This window comes from Cupressus sempervirens, chromosome 3 (assembly GCF_028749045.1).
Source record: "Cupressus sempervirens isolate cs-2001-9-10 chromosome 3, ASM2874904v1, whole genome shotgun sequence".
NCBI lineage: Eukaryota > Viridiplantae > Streptophyta > Pinopsida > Cupressales > Cupressaceae > Cupressus > Cupressus sempervirens.
Genome location: NC_143120.1, coordinates 788343771 through 788366285, shown reverse-complemented (window position 1 = coordinate 788366285; position 22515 = coordinate 788343771). Strand labels below are relative to the sequence as shown.

The following is a 22515-nucleotide window of genomic DNA, read 5'->3' as shown; positions in this document are numbered from 1 at the left end:
TCACTCCTTAAATTTTGGAGATTGTAGAGAGACTAAGACTAGTTAAATACTTGTTTGTGTTAATGGTCCAATAAAGAAATGCAAGTCATCTACAACAATCTTGTCTGCTATTCATCCAATATTTCAACAAACCAAAATGAATGGTTTTCAAATTGTGCAAAACCATCGATAAAGGTATGAATGTTTGATAATTTTTTAACAAAACAGCAGCACATTGTTTAATACTTTAATGTACTAAAATAAAAAGGAAATGACTACAGAAATCTGATCAAAATCTGCATTTTGCAAACATGTGTGTGATCCACTTGTTAAAGTAGTATGGAATTACTCAGACTCTTGTTTATCCTTACTTCATTTCAGTAAAAACTTATATTTGTGAAAATGGGAAGATATGTGTTTAAAAACTAAGAAAATAAAATTTGTAAAATATACAATCAGTAGGATTGACTATTTAAAAGTACAAATACCTCTTTGGTGGAGTTATTTGAATCTTAATTTTTTGTTTTAAAAACAAAAAAATACGATTAGTGTATGTTTATGCAAGTATCAAATTATTCTCTTTAAAGAAAATCACGATAAGCATTTTTTCAAAATTTTGTTCATGTCTTATTCAATAATATGGATAATTAATTTTAATATATATCTTTTTTTTTGAATAAAAGATTAAATATGAGCACATTAGCTATTTGTAACTTATTGTCTTGTGACCAATTACATACAGATTTGTTGTGATATTCCTGCAAGTATCACATTTCCTTTCTGTAGAACAAGCTATCTAATGGAGATTTTCAGACCGAAGATAAAGGTTAAAGGTGCAAATAAAGCAGCAGATGTTGTCCAGTCAGATGGAACTCAAAACCAACTCAAGAGTCTTCCAGCTGACAGTGACACCTATGCTCATCATGGTGAAGGTTTTTTTCCAGTCATAACTGGAGGTATCAAACGAAAGAGGGCCCCTAGGGCTGGAGAAAGGAAAGGAAAGGATAAGAAACCTTTCATGTTTAGCAAGGTTTCAACCATGCAGTCTGTTCCAACAGGTGAAGAAGATCTATTAGATGAAGATGACAGTGCAGGCAAAGAAGCGGTTGATGAAGGCTCTAGGATGAGTGATCAACGACAGTTTTTGACAGGGAGAAATAGAATCAATGTTGAACCAGTTGAAGTAAAGAGCACGGAACCATTTCAACAGAGGCAAAGACATTTTAAAGTAAAGGTTAAGGCATCAAAGTCTCTAGAAGGATCTTCTGTTCCTCCTGAAAAGTCAACAAGTAGTGACAATGAAATTTCACCCAAGTATATGAAGAAATACCAGAAGTCCGTTTCAGGCAACACAGAGAAGCTAGGCAATACAGTCTTAAAGGCTGCAAGGCCGCTTGATCAGCCAACACTTCCTAGGCAAAGCAGGCCTACAAATAACGAAACAAGAAGCAGCCCAATTCACAGTGAAATGGAGAAGTTGCACAGTAACTCTGAAAATCAGGAGAAACGTATGGTACCAATACAGCAGAAACATAGAGCACAATCTCTTGCTTTTGAGAAAGGTCCAAGCGATCAGTCTGAGTACAATGAAAAAGAATTGATGGATGCTTTGATGGTTGGTTGGCTTACTCACTTCCTGTATAAATGAAATTTATCTTGTCTATTGGCAGGGTTGATTGATACCTTGGATATGAAGGTGGCTTTTTACTGGTACATGTGTTTAAACAGGTTGTGAAGAAAATCATGAAAATGGATGCGGCAGAACCCTTCAATACACCAGTGAATCCTGTTGCTCTTGGAATCCCAGTGAGTATATAGGTTTAACTTTTATGAATACACAAAGTATATTCAGTCAGGACATATGCAGATTCTTTAGATTTTTATTCCATTTCACAAGCAGCTAAAAGATGAAGGAGAATCGTTTGTTTGTCTGTATGTCTGTTATTCAACACTGCAGTGAAAAGAAATGAATAATTCTGCCTAGTTCTGCAATATAGTAGTTTTCCCCCTTTAATTTATTGGTTTATTGGAATTCCAATATAAAGTTTGTGCCTATGAAGTGACAGGGGCTTCTCTAGTGCAACTTTATGTTGGATTTCATCTTAATTTATTTCTTTTGATCACACTATCTTTTTTAATGAGTCTTATGGTCTTTGTTATGATTTCGAGGAACTTATGTGAATCATTTATCCTTTATACATGTGTATTCTACCATTTTTCATTGTAAGGTGACTCAGCAGTTTCATTGCCTGAGGAACAAGAGGATGGTTATCTTTTATTTGACCAATTACCATTAAGTATGCTCCTATTCCTCACACATAGAAACTGCAGAGTTTGCCTCTAACAGTAGTAAAATAGAAACCGGCTCTTCCTAATTATCTTCATTCTAATACAACAAATTGATAACAAAAGCTCAGAATATTTTTGGCTCCAGGATTATTTTGATATCATTGACACACCAATGGACCTGGGCACAATATGCAATGCATTGGAAAGAGGTGAGAAGTACAGGAACTCTAGGGATGTTTTTAAGGACGTTCAGTTTATCTGGGAGAATTGCTATACATACAACAGAAAAGGCGATCCCATTTTGGATCTTATGAAAAGGGTGAAAAAGAATTTTGTTAAGTATTGGACTGCAGCTGGATTATACTACGAGTCACCGAAGAGAACAGCTGGTGTGCCTCCTTCCTTTTCTGATCTGATAATATTTCTCATTTTCAGTAACAGATGATAGTTACAGCATGTGCTTGAGTGACTTGCAATATGATAACATTGATAAGATATAGTTATGTGGGTTGATTGTCATAGTTTCCATTTGCCAGGGTGCCTGGATACAGGCCCTGGTACACTGTTTTCTAAATATAACATATCAGAGCGTCTTTACAGCTCATGCTGTTTGTATCCATATTTAATGAACATGAACTTATATGCACAGGGAACCTTGTGAATGATATATATTTAACAGTAGTATATACAAGTCAGGAAATACTTTTATATCTGTCAAATAGGTGTATGTGAACCACATCCGCAAAACTATTGCATCAGAGAGGAAAATAGTTTCAAAACACTCAATAATTTTTCTACAGTGTGCATTTGGGGTCATGGAGTGATGAGGAAGAACATAATAACTGAGATAGATGTCCATAAACTTTAATTTGGTTTTCGATGTTCCAGATTAGACATATTTGTCACATAGTGTTTAAGAAACTAAGTAACCATAGATGGAAAAAGCGAAACCTTGACATCCAATTTTTTTTGCTTGGACATGGAATTGGAAGCAAATCTGGCAGATAAAATAATTATATTAATTTGTAAAACAAACATATGGAAATGTAAGGAATGAATTCACAGATTGGACTGGTCCAAATATCAGATAAAAGAAACTGAACCATTGGAGTCACAGTGTCTTCCTTCAGTCAAGGAATTATCAAAGTTGCTGAAATTCTGTGTGTTCCAGAACAGGAGGGGCTGTCTTCTTGTTAGAGGAGAGTCTGAGATGAACTGTTGCATCCTGAGGAATCTTGAGGAATCTCAGGAACATGGGTGCAGGCTTCAAATAGGAAAGTATAAGTTAATGGAAAACATGCTTAATGAATGTTCATTTTGCTACTGGAAGTGACAGAACATGGGTTCTAACTTGCAGAGGCACATCACAGGTTTGGGGACTGACTTGAAGACAATGTTAAGAACTTGAGACCTTTGAAAGCCCTAGAGGCATCTGACGTATTTGCAATTTAACTGTAATAGTGGAATGTTGATGTTTGTTTGCTCTTTGCTGGAGTTTTCACCGATTGATGGCTTTCTCTATGGTAATCTGCTGTTGCAGTCATGATGTATGTTTTCCTGAATGTTTTCCCACTTTTACATTTCTCTGTTAGAATATAATTGTCAAACAATAATATTCATGTTTTATATCACCCAAATCAATTGGACCAACTGCTGCTTCCTGTGCCTTCCCTATGTGCAATTGATAATTTTTATCTACTTAGGAATGATTGTCTGTTCATCTAGATGCAACAAAAAGTAAATAAAATGTTTTAAAAAATATAGAAAGAAAATCAAGAAACCTACCCAAGAATCTGATTATTTCTTCAAAAACCACCTGAAATCCGCTTCAAATCAATGGAAATCAGTTTGCAAGTATTTGGAAGAGTATTTTCCCCCTGTCAGCAAAATACAAGTGAAGAAATGAAATCATTTGGGCTCTTTTTGGCCTTTAAGCGCTGTTATAAAACCGCGGACAATTCTTTAACACGGACTGACCGAGTTTTTGGTGCAAGTGCTAAAAATTTGCCAAGCAAAAAAAACTCAGCTAGTACTCTACGAGTAGTTCATCTATGGTTTGAAGTAATTTGAACTTTGAAGACTTAAACAACTGTCACATAGTTTCTGCCATTAAAGTTGAATTTACGGGGAAGAAGGACGCTGTCAAAATAAGTGGATAGCAGACTGTGAAGAAGACATGGATTTTACCTTTCCCAATCTACAATGTCCCCTTTCACAGAGTGGCCAGAAGTAAGTTTATGAGCCTATTTAATTGCTGTAGGCGATTTCCAGTCTTTATTAGGGAATAATTGATTAATTAAATTTCTAAAAGGTCCAAAGCTTCTTGGGATTATTTATATTCAATTAAATGGAAACTGAACCTTGCTTATTATAATAATAAAGTGACTTTATTTAATGACAATGAAAAATGAATAAAGTGGGTCACTTTGAGTGGGAATATGAATAAAGGAATATATAATTAACTAATTCTCTCAAAGGTGGGATATAAAAGAGTTGAAAGACAAAAAATATTCATTCTCGAATTGTTATTTCTTGGAGGGTTTCTTTGAGAGCATATGCTTTCAGGTTAGCAAACCCTAGGACAAACATCCTTGGGCTCTTGGTTGATCGAATGAAAACCTATGATTCACCAAGTTCTGGGGATGAGGATGGCAGGGTATGATGAGATGTGTTGCCTATACAGGGTGCTTTTGGGCCTTTTTTTTGGGGATGATAGGTGACGGCTACTAAAAAAATAGAGACTTTTTAAAAAATATAGAGAAATTTCAAATGTTCATAACATTGCTAAAGTACTCATCATTGTAGAAGCTTAATAAGTAATCTTATAGTTGAATTGAGTTTTCACATGAGAACAAAGTTCAAATGCTTTAATTGTCAATGTGCATACGTATCATACATGAATCATAACAAAATGCCCAAATCCCTAAGTTTCAAGTAGAAAATGATAAAAACATTAAAAATATATGGCTGTTCCTAATCAGCAGATGCAATTGGTAGGTTTCTATCAAAATCACAGCTTGATCTTGAGTCACTGCTAGCAAAAGGGGTTGTCTTGGCAATGGAACCCCAAGGCCCCCCTACCTTGAAACATTTCAGGGACAAGGAGGTACCAAGGCAGGGGACGCATCCTTGTGGAGCACAGATGCAAATCTATTTTAGCCAACTTTGGTGAATTTTCACACAATTCATAGCTGCATGATTGCATCTATTGGATTGGATTTCAATGTTTGTGGTGTGTGAAAGACATCTAAGTTTGATAATTTTTTGTAGTTCTGCAGGCAAACAGATTTTTTTTGTTTCCTGATATTTTGATAAATGATTATGATGTTGATTGTTTTTCTGAGATTCAAGGTGATGAAAATAAATGCCATTCAGGATGGATCACTGAATGGATGGTGTTTGGGGTGAGGATTATAGTTTATATGACATTTTTTCTTGGTGAGTGATTTACTTCTCTGTTATACTTGGCTGCAGATAATATGTCAATCTAGGTGAGATTTTTATAAGCAGGATGCATTTGTTGTCAGCCTCCAATGTTTGAGGAGAGACAAATAAAAGATAGTTGCTGGAGTAGAAAAATTGAAAAATTGAAAAACAGTTGGTAGAAGTTTCAAAGGAAGTGACATGGACAACTTAAGGAGAGTTGAATAAGGACAAGCCACCACCTTGGATATTCCAACTGGAAGTGAGATGAGATAGATTCTACCTTAGGTACATGACATGATCCTTACAAGGAGCATCGAGGGTTTAATAGGCTACATTTTGTTGCTGGGCATATTAACGCTTGGGTGCTGCACAAAAGGAAGTCTTGGGATCTTGATACCCTTCATTTCAGCCATAAGGAATGCCATTGCTGGTTGCTGCTATCCTAAAGCAAAATGTGTCATTCCTTGGTGGAGGATGTGGGAGCTGAAGATTATCATGCTGGCCACCAGTATGGTCAGAGGATACGTGTGAAGTTTGAAATGAATTTGGAAGGGATTGCAAGAGATAAAGGGGCTGTTTGGAATCCAACACTTTCTCTCAGAGAACCCATAGGCAGTTTCAGTTCATTGGAATTTGAAGAACTATGAACAGAAAATTGTTGAGTGCCTAACTTTGCTGATTAATAGGTCAGAAAATTAATATTTATATTTCTGTAATTATTACCGAGTAGTTTCTTGAATCCTCCTTTATGAGTGTTGAGACAAATAGCTTTGGTTCAGAAAATGCACTGATCACATGAGACCATACTCATGTATTATTAAGATAATATCTTATACTTTCTATAATAGTCAACTACTTGTCTGTAGTCCGTCTTTCAGTCTAGATAGGAATGTTTCCTATCCCGTCTCTTTTTTTTTCAGTCCAAATAGGAATGTTTCCTATCCTGTCTCTAGTTTTGTTTCTAATTCCGTCTTCAGTCTATGTTGTTTCTTTTAGAAACAACGTCCTTGTAATTCTTTATAAGGAACACATTTGTTCATCTGTTTATCAATGAATCATCCGGAAATCCGTTAATCTGCCAATTCTTCTTGAATCTTGTAACATGGTATTAGAGCCAATACTTGATTCATAATTTCAATTGAAATTATTCGCTCAAATTTTTCGAATCCCGGCTAGTATTTTTGTTCGGTCAGCAAATCACGATTTTGGAGTTTTCAAGTGCAAGGTCTACAAATCGCGGGCAGATTTTTCTTGGCGTTTTTTGCAAAACCCTACCTCGGCTCGTCTGCAACTCCATTTTTTTTCAACACCCATTTTTTGCAACTCCGCATGGCATTAATTGTCCGAGTTTTTTTTGGCAAATCGCGGGTCTGATTGTTGAAAATTGCGGATTTATTTTGGTCTGCGTTTTTGGCTGCCGTTTTTAAACAGCTCTGCGTGTTTTCCAGCTCCGTGAGTTTTGTTTTTTTGCAAACTCGAACTCCCATGCTGCCTAGACTTGGACAAACTCGTGATCAGATCAGGAGGTCGTTTTTCCTAACGTTTTTGCTAAAAACGGCTCTGCGATTTCCGAAATCACATCTCTGCTATTTCATAAATCTGCCACTGTTTTTGTAAGGTCAAACACGACTTTTTTAGTCTCGTCTCAGTCTGTCATCGTGCTCTGGGAAGCAGATTCGACCATTTTTATCAAGAAATCTGAAGGTTTTTTGAGCTCTCTTCTGGGTCATTCTCTGATTCTTCTGGGTCTTTCGTATTTTTGCCTCGAAGAGCGTGCCTTCACAGATTTTCACAGTTTTTCATTGAAAAACGTGCCATGGCATCTCTGACAAATATTCTGCTCGAGCATAATTCCAAATTCAATGGTCGCAATTATGGAACCTGGAAGCAGCGCATCATCGCGATCTTCGAATATCGAAACACCGATCAACTTGTTCTGGGTGTTAGGCAGCGTCCGACTTCTCCGGGTCCTGATCAAGGCGAAGCTGCATTTTTTGCCTTTTGAATTTGTTTCTGTTTTTTTGGGTTTGTTGATTTTCTCCTCAAAAATCATTTCAAGTTGTCTGTAATACGCAAGGTTGCGTGAGATTCTGGGTTTGTTGATTTTCTCCTCAAAAATCATTTCAGGTTGTCTGTAATATGCAAGGTTGTGTGAGATTCTGGGTTTTACCATTTTTTCCACAAAAACAAAGTTTTGTAATTGCAACTTATTTTGAGTCATAACACTCTTCTGGCAAAGCTTCTTGGTTTCAACATTCTATAGATCCAGGGAGGGTCTCAATTATCCCAGAATGTTCTGACATCCGTACGTTGACCATTAAGGGAGGGTATTAAGATAATATCTTATACTTTCTATAATAGTCAACTACTTGTCTGTAGTCCGTCTTTCAGTCTAGATAGGAATGTTTCCTATCCCGTCTCTTTTTTCTTCAGTCCAAATAGGAATGTTTCCTATCCTGTCTCTAGTTTTGTTTCTAATTCCGTCTTCAGTCTATGTTGTTTCTTTTAGAAACAACGTCCTTGTAATTCTTTATAAGGAACACATTTGTTCCTCTGTTTATCAATGAATCATCCGGAAATCCGTTAATCTGCCAATTCTTCTTGAATCTTGTAACATGTATATATACATGTCGATATGCAGAATACCGATATCTATATGTACACGAATATAGTCTGAATATTCTTAATGGAGATCGCAGCATTCAGAACTGCCGATGCATATTATTATTGAAGTAATATCTCAGATTTGAATTCAGCAAACAATCATATTTATACTGATTGTTATCGATTGCAAAAGACTTAGTTAAAGTCTTAATGGCATTAGTACTTGTTATGACTAATCATCAGGTGACCATTCCACCGAACAGGTACATTGGTGAATGGGCATGTCTCCGAACATGTCTCCATTTTGAGACATGCCCATTCACCCATGTATCTGTCCAAATCATATATATAGTATAACTATATGCCGCCCGATGTTGCAACATAGAAATTGATTAATGTGTGTAGATTGAAGGCAATACAAACACGAATCTTGAATAAATATTTTATCATCATTTGCATTGAGTTTTATATATACCGTGCAACACTTGTATACTTCATTGGCATGGACTGTACCTGCAGGAAATATACATAATTCAGCAGTGAAAAAGAAATCTGTAAGTAAACTTTACATGGTATTAGAGCTTGGTAAGGAAATATCACACTAAGTTTATTGAACCAGAATTTTACTTTAAGACAAACAATCCTCTCTCCCTACAAAATGACAAACACAATGAGATTCGAACATCTCTTTGGAAGCCCTGATAACTTCGAATCCTAGAAACTTTGAGTAATGATGTTAAAAGAAAACAAATTGGAATCATTTATAAAAGAGGACAAAGTGGAACCTAAAGATGATCATGAAAGATCAGAATGGATTGAGAAAAGTGAAAAGGAAATGAAGATAATTGTAGATACTGTTCAAGACTAAATAGTATTGTGGCAAAACATACCACAGTTTGTCGTATGCTTTGAGCTCTTGAAAATGCATTTATAATCAACAATATTGGTAGAAAACTTGCTCTTAAAAGGCAGATGAATAGTATAAGCATGAATAAAGGAGAAATTATAAATGTTTTCTTTATGAGAATCACGGACTTAGGAGATCAATTGCACTTGGTTATGAGATTGAAAATCAAGAGTTATCCTTAATAGCATTAGGAGGACTTCCAAACTCATCGGAATCCTTTGTACTAGGCATAAGTGCTAGGTCTAAAATCCCTAAAATGGATCGTTTAAGATTAGATTGTCTTCAAGAGGAATCAAGATTAATGATTTAGGGAAAACACAAAACCCTAGATGAAGATGTTCAAGTTCTTAATACAAATGCTCATAAGAAAGGAAAGAAGAAAAACAACAAAAGGAAAAGAAATTTTCATGGAAAAGGACAATCCAAACAGAAGAAAGATTTTTTTCAAAATCCAATGCTTTAGATGTGATCTATATGAACATTATGCAATAAATTGTCTCGATAGATCTAAACCTCAAGCATTTTTTGCAAAATTTGAGAAGTCAAATGAAGGAAATGAACATGAGAAATTTGCTTTCTATTTTTCATTATCCAGCCAAATATCAACTAAAAGGAATACATGGATAGTTGACAACGGGTCTTCCATACACATCACTGGATATCAGGATAATCTAGAAAGCATGAAAATAGAAATAGATGAAGAAGTTACAGTTGGTGATGACTCTGCACATTCGGTAAAAGGAATTGGGATCTGCACCATAAAATTGAAATCTGGAAATTCTATTCAACTTTCTGGAGTTCTCTATGTACCAGGTATTAAGAGGAATATAATATCTATATCTACTCTGAAGATGATAGTTATAAAATTGCATTCATGGAAGGGAAAGTACTAGCATGGCCTAAAAATTCAACCATTAAAAGGGCTCTAACAATAGGAGTACGACAAGGACTCTTATATGAGCTATGTGCTAACAAGAAAGAAAGAGCGCAAAATGATGTCCAAGAAAGAACAAACAAGAAAGAAAATAAAGGGAAACAACAACAAACGAGAGAAGGACTAACTATCCTTTCTTTGTACAAAGAAATCCAACACCGAAGGGTAAGGCCCAAGACGAGCAAGGGTCTAGGCCCTTGTCTGAAAAACGTTGGAGACAGGGTGCTGTTGTCTGAGGAATCCGCGACAAGCTTGACCAATTTGGTGTGCCTGGAGACGAGTGTAGTAGACAACTGCTTCATGCCACTGGAAGAGGGCATGGGCAGAAAAAAGGTGGTAATGAGCTGATTGGAGGCTTGCCTTTGAGGAAACATGAGTTGTAAAGTGTGGTCCTAGAGCTGGTAGGTCTCCTGGAGATAAAGGGAAACAACAACAAATGAGAGAAGCACTAACTATCCTTTCTTGGTCCAAAGAAATCCAAAATCGAAGGGTAAGATCCAAGACGAGCAAGGGTCTAGGCCCTTCTCTTGAAAACGCTGGAGATAGGGTCCCGTTGTTTGAGGAATCTGTGACAGGCTTGACCAATTTGGTGTGCTTGGAGACAGGTGTAGTAGACAGCCGCATCATGCCACTGGAAGAGGGCATGGATGGAAAAAAGGCGGTAATGAGCTGATTGGAGGCCTGACTTTGAGGAAACATGAGTTGTAAAGTGTGGTCCCAGAGCTGGGAGGTCTCCTGGAGATAACGAGCTAAATACTGCTGGTCGGAATAACTTAAAAAGCTGAGAGGGATCCGAATTCTCTAAATAAGTAGTGGAACTTGCCTTTGATCTTGTAGTAGATGGGGCACCTAAGGATGAAATGGATCTCAGTTTGTGTCTTGAATAAAGTGCAAATGCGACAAATTTGGTCCTCTCTGGTCAGGTGATGATCATTTTGGCACCAAAGCCGGTGAGAGCCGACTCTAAATGACCTCGGGGAGATACAGAGGGCGTGGCACCAATGTTGGCTCAAGTAAAAGGGATGTCCAATAATCCCATCACAGGTCTCCAAAGAGTGCTCAAAGTAGAAGGCCATCCGTAGACGCAAACCCCTTAGAGGGCTAGTCTAGGTCGTCGAGATGTACTGTCTATAAATGTCAAGTCTGACATGCCCATTCAACTCCTGCTGTGAGGGGAGGCGATGGACGGGAGCATCCAAAGAGAAATGGTAAGGCGGGAGACGATCAATGTCAATCCTAATCGAGCTCAATAAGGTAGTGGCCTGGGTGTACCAACATCGAGCCCTGGTTGCTCCCATGGCTGGCAATAACCACTGAGGAGCAGTAAGCATGGTAGGAGTATTTGTGGTGACTATCCAAAAAGTCGACAAAGCCTCTAAGGTAGTGAATGAACTAGATCAAATCAATGATGGCACTAAATTGGAAAGGGTGAGCCCCGAACTCGTCTAGAACAATACTGTGTGGAGTGTATCAATGATAACGGACTAAGCCATATAAAACTGTAGGTTTGACCAAAGAGTCCAAGAGGGATAGCTTGGACTTAGTGTCTTGGAAGTAAAGTATATAGTTATTGGTTGATTTAAGAAGAAAGAAGTGTATAAATCTATACATAAATAAAAAGAGTTAAATGTGTATGTGCAGAGATAAATGAGAAGTTATATTGGTATAAATATTAGGTTGTGAGAAGTTATACTGGTATAAATATCAGGTTGATGAATTAATTGTTCATCATCAGCTAAGTAAGCAACAATAACAAGGTGGAAGAACAGTTTATGTGCAATGGGTCAGTGCTCACGAAGTCAAGAAGAGGGAGTCAATGCTCATAAACTTAAAGGTTGGAGCCTCTAGTAGGTTGGAGCCTACTAAATATTGTAAAAAGATTAAATTTATATAAAAGCAATTATTTTGCCATGGTTTTTTCCCGCATTGGGTTTCCACGTAAATTTTGTGTCATTGTGTTTATGTGTATAATAATTGATTTCAGCATTTGAAGTTAGCTCTTTGGATAATTTTTTTAAATTGGCAAAGTTGTTATTATATTTGATTCAACCCCCTCCTCAGTATAATCACGTGCTCTTTAATCCTCTATTTGCTCGTCTTTCCAAGGTTGCCTCTAATGAGATGGTAGGCTCGCTTTGACGATCGATTTGAAGATATAGTCACTCTTCCCTATAATTCTAGAACGATCAATTCCTCCTTTTGTTGTTGATGACAATTCCCTCGACTGGTCAACAATTATTAAGGGTCAGCACAGAGTGATATACATTTTATTTTTATATCCCCTTGCTCCACAATGCCATTTATTATTATTTCCTTTCATGCTTATTACAATATCATTTTTAGTGTTCCTCATTCAAGAGATCTGTGATAGTTGCATATGACAGATTGTTGTGTTGATATGTAACACTAAGTAGACTTGCATATGTTGTCAACACACAATAGCACGTCGAGTCAAAGAGATGTTGACATAGGTTCTTTTTGCCAATTGATGCTGATTAGGCATCCCTAGTTACTAATTATAATATGAATCTCGCAGTCATGAAATTGCTGACAATGTTCTATGTTAATGCTGACTGCGTCACCAAGTCATATATACAATTGTTTATTGCACACTATAATGCTGATGCACAAATTTTCCTCTTTGTTGGTAATTGGGTATGTTTTACAGCCTATCAATAGTAACTACATATTGATAGTGATAAGCTTAGTGTCCTAGACTCAATACTCCTTTCTAAGAGAGACAGTTTCAATGTCTTGACTCCATATTCCTTCCTAGTTTACGCAGTAGTAGAACAGGTAGTTTCTCAGACATAATTTGTTCTCCTTTTAATATGCCTATCCTCTGGTTAGAATCTCCCATTTTATAAGTTATCGATCGCTTATTTAGTATTTGTAATATATTTATTATTGGCCAGCCACTGCAGTATTTTATTTTGAATCTATGCAGTGGTTGCTAAGGCAACAAAAGAGCAATAGGCCAAATAAGAATAGCAGCATCGACTTGCCGTGGAGTCTGCAAAGCCATAGAGATGGTGGAGAAACCACACCAAATCAAAGATAGCCCTATCCTGAAGGGGTGGGCCCCACTTAACAAGAATAATATTGTGTAGAGTAGACAAATGGCATCTGATAATCTGTCGGAGGAGAAGTCTTTGAACCCACTCTATTGAGGCCCAATCCAAATCGAGGAGGGAGGGACGCTGCACCACTAGAGAATAGTTGGCCTAGCTAAGGAGAAAAAAGTTATAACAAAATTTGTAAAGAAAATTTGAAGGGGATGTTCCCTCTAGTAGTTTTGTGCCCACTAAATTTGTGGCGAGAAGATTAACATGAGCAATATTTTTGCCGTGGATTTCTCCCACAAGAATTTATATGTAAAATTTGATGTTGTTGTTGCTTATTGTTCGATTTCTCATGTGTTAATTTAGACTAAATATCTAAGTAATCAAATAAGTTTTAGAAAGTTAAAAATATTGTTATATTGATTCCCCTCCCTCTTAGTATAACTGTGTTCTCAACACTTAAAAGCAAGTTTCTTTAGGATCTTTCTCTTCTGAATTTACTATAGATTTCATCTACTCGATTATTGGGTTGATGCCATTGCAAACATCTCCCAAGTAAAGCAGATCATATACATGCAGGGCTTGTTGAAACTAAGAAACTATTCCACATGATCCCACCAAGTGTCATCTAGAATGATTTGCTTTAGATTTGTTTTCCTCTATGTGTTGGATTGCCTCCATATGGGCCATGATATACTAATGACAATGCCAAAAAATGCATCTTGCACCCTCACAAATCATTTCAGGGTGATTGTGGTGGATGCAAATCTAGTTTCACAACCTATTCGTAAATAGTAGACTAAAACAAATGCATACATAATTCTCAAAAATAAATAACTAAAGTAACATTTTAAATTAAAAAAATTGCATTGTTCAAATTGTTGGCAATAGCACTAGTTGTAAGAATAATTTAGAAGTGGCTTGTGGCATTTGGTGGCTTGTGATGAACATTTGGACCTCTTTGACCTCACCATACACTTGTTTGATTCAATTTACTTTTAGACCGAATGTCTGCAGCATGAATTTAAGTGAGTACAAGAACATGTCCAAAATTTATGTTAGAATAATGTCTCAAGCAACATATGAGCCAATCTATTATTAATTGCATTGTTTGTATTACTAAGGAAACACTTTTGAGGACCCACTTCTTGAGCACACTATATAGTTATGTCAACAAGAAATTCTGCATGGTTCCTACCCTTTAGAATCCTCGACTTTCAAAAACATTGTCCGTTTAGGGTGCATTGAAACCACATTGTTCAACAACCTATTTTTTACAAGCTTTTATCCATTGGAAATGATATAATCCTTTTTCTTTCCATTATGCTGTACGGTAACCAATGAAATTTTTATATGTTTAATCTCCTTGGACAATAAGGTGCTATACACCTTGTGATGTCCCCTTTCTGGAATAGGATATAATAATAAAAAATAATAATATTAAAATAAAAAATAATATAAATAAAAATTAAAATCAAAATATGTAATAATTTAAAATTTAACTGAGTTTAATGAATGATGAAAAGGCACAAAATTAAGGGATGTGACTCCCTCAAATATAAGATATAGAAGGGAGAAAAGGAGAAAGAAGGGAGCACAGTGTTGTAGTGTTGTGACTCTCTTGAAAGGTCATAATAATGAAAGGGCGTGACTCTCCCATCATGCAAATATAAATGGGAGGGGAAGTCATTTGTTGAAGGCAAGGAAGAAGGGACCATCATGAGGAAGGTAATCATCGTAGGTTCAGTTTTGAAATATAACACAGTTCTGAACACCATAAAAGGAGCATATGAATTAAGAAATATATATATATATATATATATGTGTGTGTGTGTGTGTGTGTGTGTGTATTTACATACATATATACATACATGCATGCATACATGTAGACACACACACATATGTCCATGTTCAGATCTGTTACTACTTGGTACCTAAAGAGGAACGTACTGAAGTGTTTTTAAAGAGGGGCAGTTGAAATCCAACCAATAGGATGATTTCCAAGATAGGGTAGCTATCAACATCCCTTAAACTTTGAGGGTACGGTCTTAAAATAGGATAAGGGCTTGGATTTGTAAACTTTGAGGTAGCCTATTGTGTTCAAGAATATCTTTAAGAAACCCCCGTTTGGAAAAAAGTATAAAATCTTGGCGAATCTATCATTATTTTAGGGGAAAAAATTAATTTCTATTGGTGATCTTTCTTTTCAAACTAGGAAAATTTTTATTTTCATTGGTGATTTTTTTCTGTTGTATGAAAATTCTGTAAAACCTTGGCGAATCTTTAATTATTGAAGAAAATCGTGACCAAAAGTATGAATACCTAGAAACCATATTTTATATCATCTTCAACATAGTAACTCATTTTAATAACCATTAGATGATCATAAATCGACAGTATAAATCCTATTTTGGGCCTAAGTGTTCAAGGACAACAACTTTGAGAGAAAGTCTCCGGAATAATGACACATGTTCACAGTCAAATCCATTTTGGGCCAAAGCTTAAATGGATAAAAAATTACTTGGAAAGTCTCCGGAATAGAGACACATGCCAAGTATATGTACTTATCATATAACTGAACTTAAAGTTTTACCATATATTGGTGAATGTGACCATCGACTAAGACAAGCCTCGAAAATTGTGGGCGAAAATATTAATTTACCATGTGGAAAGATTAGATTCCATTGGCAAAGTCATTGACAAAATAAAAATGATTATGTATCATATTGGCGATTAGTCTGAGCACGGGACCCAGTTTTCATATATTGTTGGCGACATCACCACCCCAAAAGTGCAAAAATATTCGCCAAATTCAGGGTCCCCGATTAGTGAGATTCGCCACTAAAGTTAACCTTGATTGTGTTTGGACTTTAAGTGCTTTGGTTACATTCATATCTTCTCCTTTCTCAAATTGAAGTAGTAATAAGATCAGCATTGATATTAAGAATTATAAATAATAAAACAATTAAATTACGTGACATTTTTTCGCATTACCAATTTTTCTTGCTTCGAACTTGAAATAACATGGAATTGGTTCAATACGACTTAATCCATTTAGTTTAGGCCATAAGAATATTAAAAAGGGTTAATTATGATTTAAACAGACCTAAACCTAGCAAGGGACATCACACTTCTCATAATTAGGCCAATGTATCCCTTTGAAGCTACATTTCCTTTTCTTATCATGTTTTCATAATATGGTGACCAAATAACATTGAAGGACAAACCATTTGAATAGAGACATCTACAGTGGTTTGGTCAACAATTTCTCTACCATCATTCTTAAAAACCCTCACTAATGGTCTCATTGCTTTCAACACGTTAGTGGACTCTTCTGAGTAGCTGAGCAAAATTGGATGACTTTACACTATAATATTAGGACAACCCTATGAGTATGAGATGGAAAAGTAGGTTGCCTTTTTGAGCCCCTTGGTCTCTTAAGAGGATGCCCATTCTATTGAAAACTCTTGCACCTCCTTCATCTTGCTTTTTGATATATTTATCTTTTTTGTAAGTTGACAAGGTACACTATGTTTTCTTGAACATGCTTTGATTCCCAAACTAGGAGTGAAATACAAACGGGCTTTCATTTGACTACATGAATTTGTGTACAGTTGATCGCGCCTATTGCACATCCAAAGATATACCTCACCACTTAGGATCTATTGTACTATTTATATGTGCGTACGCAAAGGTTGAGTCCAATCAACTTTGAGGGAGGGTTTTCCAGTGAAGCTATAATTGGTCGCCATCCTAACAATGTAATGATAATATGTGTGCCACATGATTGCAAAAAGTTCTAAAAACAATGAAGCTCAAACAATTTACAAATATTGATCCTTGAACTTTCATATTTTATTTCATCCTATTGTTCATCTACCCATTGTTATAAAATTGAATTAATGATTTAAAAAAAATACAAAATGATCTATAATTAACTTATTAAGTGCACTACAAATTTGCAAGTGTAGGAGAGATATATGAATGCAAATTAAATTGCACATTTAATGGTAAATATATACAAATTGAAATAAGTAATGAGTGATATTCATATATCAATTAGTGAAAAATTGCAAATAAATTATATTGTGCATATTTTAATATTTATTAGATTTAGATTTATTTAAAAAATGAATCATTGTAGATTATTTATTTAATGTATTGATATTAATATTTATTAATTTAGTATTTACTATTTAGTCATATAAAAAAAAAAACTATAGATCATATTCATATTTAATTTGTTTATTTCTATAGGTAGCATTTTTAAATATTAAAATTTGAAATGATAAATAAATTAAAATAATGAAAATTGAGAAGTGAAAGTTAAAATTAGAATTCAAAACCCTGTATCTATGGCACTATAGACCCACTTATTACTATCAAGCTATAGTGAAACACTGACAAGTATTTGTTTGTATCTTCGTTTGTCTTATCATGTTTGTGTTTAAACTTTACACCAACAAAAATGGAAAATCCCTAAGTTACTGATGCTGATTCTGATGCTGATGTGGGTGCGTGGTATTGAGGCGCAGAATTTTTTGTTTGGGATTTTGGATGTGTTTGGGTGCGTCCATATACACACACACACACACACACACTATAATTTATGTATGCAAAGAAATACAAGAAATTTACAAATGAAAAATAAACCATTCTGTAAAATTAGCATATTCAGATTGAAATAACAGTAATGTCTAATTAGTAAATTAGTCAGGTTGAAGATTCCAATGCAATTCGAATTACAAAATCAAAACATAGTTCATGGTTTAATGTTGATCAATCAAGAGACAAGGTTCAAGATTCACAAATTCAAAATGCCAAAATGGAGACCAAATGAGAAGAGAGACCAGCTGCAAACAAAATGAGAGAAATGAGCAATGAATGGCCTATACTAGGGCCGTTTTAGGGTTTTCGGGCAAAAAGGAGACAAATTATAAAAAAAAAACCATTTTAACACATGTTTTATTGTGTCACTTAAGTGACTTGATGCCTAAAAGTTCCGGATGCTCCGCAGATTCACCTGGATTCTCCGCGGTTTCATGCGGATGCTTGACGGATGCTTTCCCAAGCATCCCGTAAGCACCCACAGGCAGAAGCCACGCTTCCTGCCCACCTCTGTGACACTTCCAAAAGCATCCGTGCATCCCCGCGCATCCGCACCCACATCCTGGTCAAACTGCCATGCATCGGAAACTTAGGAAAATACTATGAATGAGCTTTTGTCAATGTTTCCTTGTGCCTATTGTCCAAAAGTGGCATGTAATATTAAGTAAAAGAATCAAATGTGATGTTTCAGGTTTTTTAAATAATTGAAAAGTCATTGAAAAATCAATTGGTCCTTGGAGTTGTTCTGGAAACACCACATCATGGACAGAATCATGCAGGTTTTGTCAAATTGATTTGAGGGGGAAAATGTTGAACCTTGGGTTATTTCATAGATGCTCTGTTGACTCCAATTCTGAGATGTTTGGTGCCTTGAGTTGGCAGATGATTGATTTGGCAACTTAGTTGTGATTATTAAAAAGATTTTTAATATAAATTGTTTAAACTCTCTTCTGTGGATGGATGGTGAAAGTATGGGCAGTTAGAAGAGTCTCTATCTGATTTAAGGGTGGAAGTTATGACAGCTGTAATTGCTTCTCATGTCCTCTTTGTTTGTCTGTTCCCCTCATGGCTAGAACTGAGAGCATTCATCACTTGCATTACTTCCTCCTCCACTTGATAGTATAACTTCACATCTTGGCCAGGGAGTTGTATGAGGTGGTAGCTAGGTGAATGACTCTCCTTGTACTTAACCCAGAATAATTGGACACTACACCTTTTATATACCGTATGTGGCATGCTTCCAAGAGGGTCCTTATTACCTTGCATGGTACCTTGCCTCCTAGTTATTCTTGAATAGTTGCTTTACGAATGTATAGATTGAAAGAACTATAGTAGAGAATAGAATTTAAAAAAAAAAAAAAAAAAAAACTGAAAATGCCATTGAAATGCCTGTCAAAGTGAGCTCTAATTGCCAAGAAATCCTTCCAATATGATGATTATCACTTTACAGTAGCTGAGAAGTAGGAAGAAACTGGGCTAAACTATTTCCTAGTTGAAATTAGGTGTGCAAAAGAGGGAAAAAAACTGTTGATTTTTTCAAGTAATTCTATACCTGTAAAATTCAAAAACTTACCTTGAGAAATATACAAGTTATCCAGAAAATCCATTAAACATGCAAATTACCTAATAAAAAATACATACAAAATATTCCAAGTTAATCTTATAATTGCGAGTATAGGTACACGTGAAATTGGTCAAAGAACATGCAATGCAAATGTCTGGCAGTTGAGACATCTGCACTAGAATATTAAGTGCATCTCATAGTTGACTATGTATTATAATATGCAAACACCATAGAATTTTTCATATATTGAGTTGGTTTATTTTGATAGCATGCTGAACTTTTGGTTTTCCTCATATATTTCAATGTTTTTAACTTCGGCCCTAAATGTTAATGTAAGTGATGTTCTGAATCGACATGTAAGGTGGACAAAATTCTGCACAAGGAGATGCTATTATAAGTCATGAACATGATGGACTGGAGGAGTCAGAGATGGAGCATCAAGGTAGAGAGAATCCAGATGGAAACAAAGAGACACAAACGGGAAAAATGAATATGACACCTGAACAGCTTTCTTTGAATGTTTCAGAATTGAAGGATGGCCAAGGTATCGTGGAGTATCTCTTCTGTAGTGTCTACTGAATATGTCTGTTATCTGGTTTGCTTAACATGAATGTTATGTTTCATTTGTCAGCAGTTTCTCTTGCTTGTTGATAGCTTCCTTTTTCATTTTTAGTTGAGCAGGTAGCTGAAGAGAGTGGGAGAAAGGAAGAGAAGGTTTGTGAGAAACCTGTTGAAGACTTTCAAGCTCAACAGTATGTCCAAGAATCAAAGGCAGAGATCGCTATTTTACAGTCTACTCTGAAAGATCCTGTGTTTAACAACAAAGGAATGAGGGTTAAAATTAAAAAATCGATATTTGAAAATGAAGCTCAAGAGAACAATGGATCAATTATTGAGAAGGAAGATCCCACATCAATTGGTATTTGTGGTTTCCTATCCTATTTCTTTTCATACTGATATCCTTTCTTGCATTGATTAATATAGATTTCATGATCTGTTCAATTTTAGGATACCTAGGAAGTTTTGGTAATGAAATTAATAGATATTGACCCCTGGAGTGTACCTGTTGTATGCCAAGTCTGTCACAAGAACTGTAGCTCTTCTCATGGAAATCATCCAAGTGATTTTAAGGATCAGATCTGATTTTAACTTTTGAGTGAAGGTATGAATACTCTTGTAAAATTAGATCAGTGTAGGGCTAGGAAAGATATAAGATTGGAAATGGAGAAATCTTCTCAATCCAGATGTCAGATCTGTAAAGGTGCTTCCTTTGTTGCTTCAGAATTGTGATAATATTCACACTGAAGACACATATGGGAGAATTGAATTCAAATTTGTGTTTAAATATGTAGCAGCAGAATTAATAATGGTCTTTAAGGCATTTTTGCATGGTAGGCCCCGCTTTATTGATATGCCCCTATGAAGAAGTTTAGAGTTGTGCAAAATATAATTTATTGAAACTCTATACATTTATATTTTATTAAAAGTTCTTTTAATAAGATAAATGATGTCATTTCAGGAACTGATGAAGAGAGTGGACCTAGAACTGTTGATTCTGCTAAGTCTCTGCAGGATGAAACTCCCCACCAGGATGTACATCGAAAAGCTAAGACACGAAGGCGGCATGGGTAATTTTTGTTTTGTGTTGTTTCTTTCAATGAAAGCTCTTAGTTTGTTCAAAAGGAGCCAACTTCCTTGAGAGAGAATGAGTTTTGCTCAACTTTGTGAATTTATATTCACTATCTTGATGAACACCATGATAGCCAGCAGGATGATAAGGATTTCAAGCATATAAAACTATAATATTGTCTTGGAATTACATAATTGAACTTCTATATAAAGCAATCAATCTTGAAAATTGCTCAATTCATCTAGTAGTGATTTTGCTGGTCTCTCATGTCCTTTTTTTTTCTTTATCTCTCAAACATAATCATACACCAACATTTAATATCAGTGTCATGTAAAACAGATCATGAAAAAAAGGGCATAGAAAGGAGCAAAAAAAGGGCATAGAAAGGAGCAAAAAAAGGGCATAGAAAGGAGCCCGGTTGCTAAATGTTGCATGAATAAGTGGAAACATGGATCACTACTTTGACAATTCATTTGCAGTGTTGAGATACAGACATGTGAAGGGGACAAGAGGGAACTCTTGTCACATGACTACAAATCTAGATTATGATCCATGTGAAAAAGATTGGAGGCTGGATGAATGGACAAAGATAAATGTAAATTTGAAATGCGTAATTAATTAATTGACAAATCAATATTTAATTTAATTAATGAAAATGATAAAGGTTAAATATATAATAAAATATTTATCAAATTAATTTGTTTAGTTGGCCAAAATGTGTGGCTAGGTAAGGGACATTTCTAGGTGTCCACATTTGCACCTCTCTGAGATGATGTTGTAAAGTAACATCACTTCCAAGAAGATTAAAATATAGTGGCTAGGAAGGGTATGCTGTGAAGCATGATGCCCTAGTCATGGGAAGGATGAGAAAGCATGATGAGTTATTAGGATGTTGCCCCCTCAATAGGACAGGTGGATTAGGAGATAACATGTGTGATCTTGAAAGGAATGGTGAAGGATAAGGATAGAAGCAAACAAAATGGAAGATGATGAAAGGGGAGATAATGAGGATATGAATAAGTATGCTCATTATGTTGCAAGGATATAAGCAACCTAGATTGGATCTAGTGAAGAAAATTATCCACCAAGGTATAAGGAACTATGGTGACAATGTAATGTTTGCATGGACTCGACAATCAAACAAAATAATTGTCCTTGTTCCTACTAGAGACCACAAAACCTTGTCAAAATACGTGAGGAAAATAGACTTAGAGCTTGACGGTCCAAGTGCACCTAAGAGTTGAAGATCATAGTACACAAAGGACAAATGATATAGCGTAAGCTATTCCAGTATATGCAAGGTAAGTAGCTACATAGTAGTGATACAAGAATGTCTAACAAGCCAATCAAACAAGATAGAGATGATTCCCCATTGTACACTAGTTAGAATACACTAAGATACAAAAGGATTGAGGTGGCCTCGAGTAGGGGCATTCATGGGTCAAAAAAATGAAGCAAAAGCTAAATCCAACAAAAGACACATTGACGAACATGTCCAATATGTCTTGCCAA

At 35.7% G+C, this 22515-nt stretch overlaps 1 protein-coding gene across 1 annotated transcript in view; it reads left to right on the top strand.

Annotated features, from left to right (window-relative positions):
* Positions 1–22515, top strand: part of LOC149569159 (uncharacterized) — a 179846-nt gene that overhangs the window by 49911 nt on the left and 107420 nt on the right. The window contains exons 2-7 of the mRNA XM_089821922.1: positions 722–1594; positions 1708–1785; positions 2414–2657; positions 19735–19917; positions 20047–20292; positions 20893–21001. Of these exons, the coding sequence (XP_089678048.1) occupies positions 779–1594; positions 1708–1785; positions 2414–2657; positions 19735–19917; positions 20047–20292; positions 20893–21001 (1676 nt within the window). The 5' untranslated portion in view covers positions 722–778. The remainder of the gene's footprint in view (positions 1–721; positions 1595–1707; positions 1786–2413; positions 2658–19734; positions 19918–20046; positions 20293–20892; positions 21002–22515) is intronic.